Source organism: Plecotus auritus, assembly GCF_963455305.1.
Source record: "Plecotus auritus genome assembly, chromosome: 10".
NCBI classification, from domain to species: Eukaryota; Metazoa; Chordata; class Mammalia; order Chiroptera; family Vespertilionidae; genus Plecotus; species Plecotus auritus.
The window spans coordinates 4108024-4118638 of NC_137785.1; the positions used below are offsets into that span (position 1 = coordinate 4108024).

Below are 10615 nucleotides of genomic sequence, written 5' to 3' on the forward strand. Positions count from 1 at the left end.
CTCTCTCCCTCTCCCTTCCTCTCTGAAATCAATACAAATACATGTTTTTGAAAAACCAACTTGAGACCGGAGAACTAACAACGCCACGTTTGGGTGGATGTTTGCTGTCGTGATAACGATGAAATCTAAAAACCCATGGACCCATTGTAGCATCACTTCTCCGTCAGAAGTGTCCGAGGATGGCGGTCCCCTCAAACCCAAGCTCCCACATTCGAAGACATCCATGAAGACAGTGAAGGCATGCTTTTCAAAGTGTGTATCCCTTTAATGTATTTGTTCTTCTAAGCATTACCAGGTGGGGTGGGAATTTCAGGGATGGGGGATTGAGGTCTCGGGCACAGACAGCAGGTTCCCACTGACTCATGATGGCCAGTGTGCAGGACTGGATGTGCCCGAAGGAGATGACGCCAGGGTGCTCCCTGTCAGACGAACACACCTTTCAGCATCAGCTCATCTCTGTCCCAAGGTGTAGTGCAAATGGTCAGTTGGGGATTCTTCTCATCCACAGCCTTCAGCAGATACTGGGTTTCCTCCTCAAATGCATCTTTGTCCAGCCTGGGGAGATAGACATCGTTGCCCTCTCTGCACCCCAATGCCACTCTCACCTAGACACGACTGGGAGACGTGCACGGAAGGTGAGAAGTGGAAGCCAGACTCATGGATACAGAGAATAGACTGACAACTGTCAGAAGGGAGTGGGTTGGGGGCTGAGGGAGAAGGGTGAAGGGATTAAGCAAAGTAAAAAAAAAAAGAGAAAGACTCATGGACACAGACAACAGTGTGGTGATTGCCAGAGGGAAGGAGGAAAAAGGGGGAATAAATGATGATGGAAGGAGACTTGACTTGGGGTGGTAAACACACAATCTATATATATAAAAGCCTAAGCAATCATTCGACCGTTTGACTGGTAGCTATGACACGCACTGACCACCGGGGGGCAGACACTCAATGCACAGGCATGGAAACATGGAACAGACTGATGAATCTCAGAGGGAAGCGGGGAGGGCGAGAGAGATTAACCAAAGATCTTATATGCGTACTAGAGGTCCGATGCACAAAATTCATTCAAGAGTAGGCCTTCCTTCCCCTGGCTGCCAGTACTGGCTTCCCTCTGACACCTGGGTCCCAGGTTTCCCTCCGGCACCCGGGACCTGGGCTTCCTTCTGGCCGCCAGCAGGCACCCGGGACCCAGGCTTTCCTCGCAGCCCCAGCTTTGTCCAGAAGGTCGTCCAGAAGGACGTCCAGTCTAATTAGCATATTATGCTTTTATTATTATAGACTAGAGGCCTGGTGCACAGATTTGTGCACCGGTGGCATCCCTTAGCCTAGCCTGCGGGGATCGGACCGAAACCGGCAGTCCGACATCCCCCAAGGCATCCCAAATTGCGAGAGGGTGCAGGCCAGGCCGAGGGACCCCACCAGTGCACGAACCCTTGCACTGGGCCTCTAGTACAATATAAAAATGACATCGTGTAGAATTGTATGCCTGAAACCTGTATGATTTTATTAACCAATGCCACCCCCCAATAAATTAAATTTTAAAAAACATAATTTTTTTTTTTTTTTAAGGAGAAAGCACAAATCTTTCCTGTAGAATAGCTATATGAACAGTAGCGAGATGAGCCATTTTGTTCATCCAGGGGCCTAGTATCTGGAAGGGAGTCAGGTACTCCCTCTACAGGTGTCCATTACATCCACTCTAAATGCAGGTACAACGTCTGGAACACTACTAAGTGCTACTCTTGATTCAGGAACAGACTTCTGGGTCAAGACCCTGCTCAGCTGTCTAGAGAACCCCTCCCCCATCTCTGAGCTGGGATTGCATGTTTTGGGGCAACGTAAGTAGAAGACGGTGTGTCTAGCAAAAAAGTGCTTCTCACCTGGGGCAATTCTGCCTCTGAAGTGACATCTGTCAATGTCTGGAGACATTTTTTTAAACTTCAGGGAATGAATGGGATATAGCCAGTCTTTTTTCACATTAATTCATTTTTGTTGAAATGGGATTGACATATAACATTGTATAAGTTTAAGGTATGTAACGGGTTGGTTCAATATATCTGTATATTGGAATATAACCTCCATCACATCATATAATTATAATTTTTCTTGGTGAGAACAAATAAGATCTAGTCTCTTGCCCTAGCTGGTTTGGCTCAGTGGATAGAGCATCGTCCTGTGGACTGAAGAGTCTGAGGTTCGATTCTGGTCAGGGCACATGCCCAGGATGTGGGCTCGATCCCCAGTGGTGGGGTGGGGGGGTGTGCAGGAGGCAGCCAATCAATGATTCTCTCTCATCATGGATGTTCCTATCTCTCTCTCCCTCTTTCTTCCTCTTTGAAATCAATAAAAATATATTTTTAAAAAGATATAGTCTCTTAGCAACTTTGAAATTCATATATATATATATATATATATATATATATATATACACACACACACACACTAGAGGCCCGGTGCACGAATATCATGCACAGGGGGTGGGGGTGTCCCTCAGCCCAGCCTGCACCTTCTCCAATCTGGGATCCCTCTCACAATCCAGGACTGCTGGCTCCCAACTGCTCTCCTGCCTGCCTTCCTGATTGCCCCTAACCGCTTCTGCCTGCCAGCCTGATCATCCCCTAACACTCCCCTGCCAGCCTGATTGATGCCTAACTGCTCCCCTGCCATCCTGTTTGCCCCTAACTGCCCTCCCCTGCAGGCCTGGTCACCCCCAACTTCCCTCCTCTGCAGGCCTGGTCCCTCCCAACTACCCTCCCCTGCAGGCTTGATCGCCCCCAACTGCCCTCCCTTGCAGGCCTGGTCCCTCCCAACTGCCTTCCCCTGCTGGCCGTCTTGTGGTGGCCATCTTGTGTCCACATGGGGGCAGCCATCTTGTGTGTTGGAGTGATGGTCAGTTTGCATATTACTCTTTTATTAGATAGGAGATATATATATATATATATATATATATATATATATATATATATATATATGTATATATATATATATATATATATATATATATGTATATATATATATATATATATATATATATATATATATATATATATATATTTTTTATTGATTTCAGAGAGGAAGGGAGAGGGGGAGAGAGATAGGAACATCCATGATGAGAGAGAATCATTGATCAGCTGCCTCCTGCACGCCCCCTTACTGGGGATCGAGCTCACAACCCGGCATGTGCCCTGACTGGGAATCGAACTGTGACCTTTAGGTTCATAGGTTGACCCTCAACCACTGAGCCACGCTGGCCCGGCTGAAGTTCCCGTTCTTTTTTTTTTTTAAATATATATTTTATTGATTTTTTACAGAGAGGAAGGAAGAGGGATAGAGAGTTAGAAACATCGATGAGAGAGAAACATCGATCAGCTGCCTCTTGCACACCCCCTACTGGGGATGTGCCCGCAACCAAGTTACGTGCCCTTGACCGGAATCAAACCTGGGACCTTTCAGTCCACAGGCCGATGCTCTATCCACTGAGCCACACCGGTTTTGGCAAGAAGTTCCCGTTCTTGATCATCACGACTGGAGAGAGGTGCTAGGGGCACCTGACGCGCAGGTAGACACCGGGGATGCTACTCAACACGCTGCGATGCAGCCAAGAGCTCTGCAGCCCCACGTCCATTGCACCGAGGCTCAGCAGGCCTGCCCCGGAGACCAGCGTCTCTCTGGGATCACCCACCACCAAGACAAGCGCCCACTCACCCGAGCAGCTGCAGTGCACAGTCCTGGTGGCCCAAGGCTTCACACAGCACCACCATCCCATCGTGGTCCAGGCTGTTCCATTCCAGGTTCAGGCCCCTCAGGGATTTGCAGACGGTGAGGGCCGAGGCCAGGTCCTCGCAGCAGGCCGAGGTGAGCTCACACAGCTCCAGCCTGCCGCGGAGAAGCACACCAGAGAAACCGCCCCGGCTTTGGCTGGGCTGGAAGGCGCGCTATGGCGAAATGCCCCCTCCACGCATCGGAGCGGGAGACTTGATGGTCTAGACCCGTGGTCGGCAAACTCATCAGTCCACAGAGCCAAATATCAACAGGACAACGATTGAAATGTCTTTGGAGAGCCAAATTGTTTAAACTTAAACTTCTTCTAATGCCACTTCTTCAAAATAGACTCGCCCAGGCCATGGTATTTTGTGGAAGAGCCACACTCAAGGGGCCAAAGAGCAGCATGTGGCTCGCGAGCCACAGTTTGCCGACCATGGGTCTAGACTTGTGGTTCTCAACGGGGGGCCATTGTGTCCCCTGGGGGTCATGTGGCAATGTCAGGAGACATTCGACACACGTGGGGACGCTACTGGCAGCTGGTGGGTAGAAAGAAGCCAGGGCCACAGCCTAACACCCTACAGGGCACAGGACAGTCCCCTCTCCCCGTCACAACAAAGAACCATCTAGTCCAGCCGTGGGCAAACTACGGCCCACGGGCCGGATCCGGCTGTTCTAGCCGGTTCTCTTGCTCTCCCCTCCGCTCCTTTACCTTGAATTTATATTAGTTCACACAAACACTCCATCCATGCTTTTGTTCCGGCCCTCCGGTCCAGTTTAAGAACCCATGGTGGCCCTCGAGTCAAAAAGTTTGCCCACCCCTGATCTAGTCCCAAATGTCAATACGTAATGCCAAGCTTGGGAACCCCTGGTCTCCCAGGACAGCATTTTCCTTAGATAGTTCCAGACCCTTCAGTCCTGGGAATCCTCCAGCTGTTCTTTCTTTCTTTCTTTCTTTCTTTCTTTCTTTCTTTCTTTCTTTCTTTCTTTTTTTTTTAATCTTCACCCAAGGATATTTTTCCATTGATTTTTAGGGAGCATGGGAGAGAGAGGGAACGACAGAGAAACACGATTGGTTGCCTCCGACCCGGGCCAGGGCCCGAGGAGCCTGCAACCAAGGTACGTGCCCTTGATTGGGATCGAACCCAGGACCCTTTGGTCCACAGGTCGACGCTCTATCCACTGTGCCACACCGGCTAGGGCTGTTCCTGTTCTTGAAACAGGGAAGCCTACCCACAAAGACCACCCGTACACACTCACCCGAGATTCTCCAGTTTACAGTTAGGGTGCCTCAACGCCCCACATAACTGTTTGACACCAGCATCTTGTATTTTATTGTCCCCTAGTTTCAGAGTCTTCAGTTTTCCGTTGCTAATAAGAACGATAGAGAGGTCCTCGCAGCAGGCAGGAGTGAGGTAACATCCCGCCAACCTGAGGGGGGGGGGAGACACACACACAAATAGACACAATCATGAGGTCCAGTCTTGATCGCCTCAGCTTACTTTCACTTACTGCTGTGAAGGATGAAATGCCCGAGTGCTTCTGAGATGATGATGGTGATGGTGATGATGACAGTGATGATACAGGAGATGGTGATGGCGATGATAGTGACGATGATAGAGGTGATATGGAAGTGATGATGGTGATGCTGGAGATGATGGTGGTGGTGAAGATGATGGTGATGCTGGAGGCAATATGGAGGTGGTGATGGTGGTGGCAGTGATGATGATGGTGGTAGTGATGCTGATGATGACAATAGTGATGATGGTGGTGATAAGAATGATGGTGGTGATGATGGTGATGATAGTGATGATGGTGGTGGTTATGGTGGTGATAATAGTGATGATGCTGGAGATGATGATGGTGGTGAAGATTATGGTGATGGTAGTAGTGATGATATGGTCACGGTGGTCATGGTGATGGTGATGATAGTGACGGTGATTGTGATGATGATGATAATGATAATGGTGATGATGGTGGTGGTGGTGATAATAGTGATGATGCTGGAGATGATGGTGGTGGTGAAGATTATGGTGATGGTAGTAGTGATGATATGGTCACGGTGGTCATGGTGATGGTGATGATGGTGATGATAGTGATGGTGATTGTGGTGATGATGATGATAATGATAATGGTGATGATGGTGGTGGTGGTGATAATAGTGATGATGCTGGAGATGATGGTGGTGGTGAAGATTATGGTGATGGTAGTAGTGATGATATGGTCACGGTGGTCATGGTGATGGTGATGATGGTGATGATAGTGATGGTGATTGTGGTGATGATGATGATAATGATAATGGTGATGATGGTGGTGGTGGTGGTGATAATAGTGATGATGCTGGAGATGATGATGGTGATGAAAGTTAGGTGATGGTGAGAGTGATGATAATGGTCACGGTGGTCGTGGTGACTGTGGTGATGGTGATGATGGAGATGGTGATTGTGGTGATGATGAAGATCCTACAACTTCTCAGTTCCACCTCATCAGCCCAACACTCTGGGCTCCCTGCAAGTCTCCTGCCCTCATGGCCTCCCTGCCCGGGGCCCCTGCTCTTAGTGTTCTCACTGGTGAGAATGCTCTCGGCTCAAATACCAGCAGGGCTACTCCTCACGCCCTTCAAATCTCCCCACGAATGTCACCTTTTGGTGAGCTCTGCCCTGAATACTTACATAGTATCATGTCCCAGTCCCCTCGCTGCATTTAAGCTCATGCTTCCCCACAATACTCATCACCCGCGAACATACACGTGTGCCTGTATACACATGCACACATAAACACGAGTCTTACATGTATACCTGCATGTGTGAGTGTCTATGGGCATGCATATATAGGGACACCTACATACACACATGTGTGTAATATATCTGATACATGCATCTGCATGTGTATGTGTGCATTGCTGTGTGTACGCTTATCCGTGGTTCTCAAGCAGAGATGATTTTTTGCTCATGCCCCTCCCAGGGGACATTGGGCAATGCCGGGAGACATTTTTGGTTGCCACACTAGGACACAGGGTGCTACCGACATCCCTGTTCGGTTAAAACACCCTACAAAGCACAGGACAGCACTCCCATGACAAAGAATGATCTGGGCCAGATGTCAACCATGCCGAGACTGAGAAACCACCATATATACACAAATACACAATTACTTGCAGCCTCACACTCACGTGTGTGTGTGTGTGTGTGTGTGTGAAATCCCATAAAATCGACTTCTATAGAAGCAGGGCTGTTGGAGCGTTTCAGTTACCACGTTCCTCCTCTACCCACGGGAGGAATGAATGTGCCCATGAGGCGTCTCCTGCGGTTATCAATCCAGTGCTGGTCACAGGCACATCATTGGCAATGTTTCTGTATGTGGGTCATTCCCTCTCGGTGCCTCAGTTCTTCCAGGTGGGCGATACACTTACCCTCCTGGGGAGAGGGGCGCCCTCACACGTCCACCCAACTAGTCTAGGGCACAGAGGACCCGAGACCCAACTACAGAGGAGCATGTCCCAACGTTCCAGGCGCCCTTTAATTAAGATGCACACGCATCAATGAACCCCTGGCATTCCTAGAAGCACCAGGTGGGGTCAACACTTAGCCTCGTGTGTGTGTGTGTGTGTGTGTGTGTGTGTGTGTGTGTGTGTGTGTGTGTTTTTCCCAGCAGACCCCACGCTTTCCCTCCTTCCTGTGTCCTCCGCAGGACAGGACGCCTGACATCGGAGTCAGTGGAGCCAGACCTACCACAGCTGCTGTAAGTTGCAGCTTGGCTGCCTCAGTGCTTCACAAAGAAGCTTCACTCCACTGTCTTCCAGGAAATTGGACCCCAGGTCGAGAAGGGACAGAGAGGTGCTCCGCACGAGGGCTTGGGCGACGTAGTCACAGGCGTCCGCGGTGAGGCAGCAGTACGTCAGTCTGCAGAGAGACACACGCACACATACACACGCACAGTCAGCCTGCTTATGAGGCATGCGGTAACGGTTGCCTGAAGGCATGTGCAAAAGCTTTGCCATTCCTCCTACCAGGTGCGCACATGAGTAAAAAAAAAGAGGATTAAAATGTGTAGCAGTTGCCCTGGCTGGTGTGGCTCCGTTGGTTGGAGCATTGTCCCATACACCAAAAAGGCGCAGGTTCGATTCTTGGTCAGGGCACATACAAGAGTCAACCAACCAGTGAATGCATCAGTAAGTGGGAGAACAAACAGATATCTCTCTCTCTCTCTCTCTCTCTCAAATCAATAAATTAATTAAATAGTTTGGTTTTGATGTTTACTATCCCTGGAATTATTTATTTTACTGTTGAATTTCTTTCACAGTCTAAAAAGTCATCTCATCCCTGGCCAGTTTGGCTCAGTGAATAGAGCATCAGCCTGCGGACTAAAGGGTCCCGGGTTCGATTCCGGTCAAGGGCACGTACTTCGGTTGCATGCTCGATCCCCGGCCCTTGTCAGGAGGCAGCCAATCGATGTGTCTCTCTCACATTGATGTTTCTCTCCTCCTCTCTTCCACTCTGTAATTATCAGTCAATAAAATTCATTTAAAATAAATAAATAGAAGTCATCTCAGTAACAGTATTCCAGTCCTCTATTTTAAATGCCACTGTGTGTGTGCAATGCATGTATCTGTACACACCTGCACACATGCATGTGCGCGGGCGCACACACACACAAATAAAAGTTGGGTGTATTTTTAACCCTCACCTGAGGATGTGTTTATTGATTTGGGGTGGGGGAGAAGGAGAGAGAAAGAGAGAGGCATCGATGTGAGAGAGAAACATCCACCAGTTGCCTCCAGTATGTGCAATGAATGAGTGGGGATGGAACTGTAGTCTGGGCATGTGCCCTGACCGGAATCAAACCTGCAACCTTTTGGGACAAACCAACATATGGAACCACCAGCCAAGGCGAATAGAAGGCCTGCTTCTGGAGGCCCCTCTGCTCCCACAGACGTGACCGCCCCCGCACCGCCCCCACTTCAGGCAGCCGCGAGTTTTTCTGATTTAACACCAAGTTCCCTGTGGCCCCGCAGGCAAACCAAGCCTGCGCTCTGCTGCCCTCCCCGCCCAGCCCCAGCAGAGGGAGCCGTCCCCTAGTGCATGAGCAGCGGGGACGGTAACAACATGGGACTGCGAAGCCCTGCTCCTGAGAGGAATCCAATAAACACCTTCTTCTTTTTATTTATTTTTTTTAATTTTTTTTTAAGAGAGAGAGAGAAAGGAGGGGGGGCGGAGAGAGAGAAACACCGATGAGAGACATCGATGGGCTGCCTCCTGCACGCCCCCTACTGGGGATGGAGCCCTGACCTGGACTCTAACACACCACCTCTTGGTAAGCAGGTTAAGGGCGCTCAACCAATGGAGCCACACTGGCCAGAGCTGAATCCCTTTTTCTTTCCTTTCTTTTGTTAATCTTCACCCAAGAATATTTTTGCCATTGATTTTTAGAGAGTGGAAGAGAGGGAGGGACACAGAGAGAAACAGAGAAAGACAGAGACAAACACGGATGTGAGAGAGACACATCCACCGGTTGCCTCCCGCTTGCGCCCGACCAGGGCCGGGGATCGAACCCGCAACCCAGGTATGTGCCCTTGACCAGGAATCGAACCCGTGACCCTTTGGTACACAGGCAGACACTCTAACCATTGAGCAACACCTGCCAGGGCTGAATCCTTTTTTCTTTTCTTTCTTTTTTTTTTTTAAATATGCTGTCAACATTTATTTGGTCTTCGGACCGCACCGGGACCCACCCCTGGACCCGGCTCCGCCCCCATCCCACCCCTACTCAATCGCAAGCCCAATGTCTTCAATCTCTCATCTTGGGTCTCCACAGACAACTGGCCAACCCAATCTGGCCCGCCGGAGACAAAGTCCGGGCCGGGCCATCTGGTCAACCCTGTCTCTCCAGGTCCCCACACATCGCCAGAGACTAAGTCCGGGCCGGGCCATCTGGTCGACCAGAGCCACCAGGCAACCTTCCGTCCCAGCGGCCGCCCTGCGCCTGCTGTTTTGAGAGTGCTGGTCGACCGCGCTCCTCAGCGGGGGAGGAAGAAATGGGGAGGAGGAGCCGACCCTCAGCCCCCCTAGAAAAGGGGCGCATCCGCCACCACCCACCCCCACTTCCCTGTCCCAGCGGGATTCGGGAGCAGGCGTGCAAAAGGAAGGAAGGAAGGAAGGAAGGAAGGAACAGACACCAACGCCAAGCCGGCTCCACACGCGTGGTTCCCCGCCCCCCCGCCCCTTCCTTCCCTCGGCTGCAGCGCGTCACCGCACTGGGCTGGCGGCTGTCCCCCGGGGAAGGAGCGAGGCCCGGAGCGAGACAAACCCTGTGTCCGGGCTGACTTTCAATAGATGGCAGCCAGGGAGCTGCTCTGCTACATGCAAAACCCCGACCCAGAAGCGGGTTGCCTAGGAATATGGTTTACCACCAGGTTCCCCAGGAAGGGCGAGGGGGCGGCCCCCTTTCCCACCGCACCCCTTTCCCCGGAAGGGCTCTCCACACCGGACCCTGGTCCCCACACAGCGCTGGGCCGGGCGGGGGGGCAAGACGGCCTGCTGGAAGGGACGGGGGTGGGTTGGGGGGACAGGGACCCAATCGCTCTGCCTGGGCGGGCCTCTGATTTAGGGGCTCCAGTCACAACCCCACAGATGGTAGCGCCGCCCCATGGGCTCCTCAGCCAAGCACATCCACCAACTGTCTGAGCCTGCGGTTCCTCTCCTACTGAGCAGATTACCATGGCAACAACACATCCTCAGTAGGGGAAAACAAACCCGGCTCACCACGGGTCTCAGCCCAGCTCACATTCCCTATTCGTGGGTGAGCAGTCCCACCCGTGGGGCGTCCTGCCTCACAAGGAGAGGAAGAGCCGACA

At 51.1% G+C, this 10615-nt stretch overlaps 1 protein-coding gene across 1 annotated transcript; it reads right to left on the reverse strand.

Annotated features, from left to right (window-relative positions):
- Positions 1–422: 422 nt before the first annotated feature.
- On the reverse strand, positions 423–8394 carry LOC308235291 (NACHT, LRR and PYD domains-containing protein 9B-like; the record flags this gene model as incomplete). The annotated part of the gene is made up of 5 exons (XM_080644051.1): positions 423–555; positions 3706–3876; positions 5023–5193; positions 7494–7664; positions 8381–8394. 5 exons carry the CDS (start codon positions 8392–8394, stop codon positions 423–425), a joined length of 660 nt encoding a protein of 219 aa, XP_080500177.1.
- Between the last annotated feature and the right edge of the window lie 2221 nt (positions 8395–10615).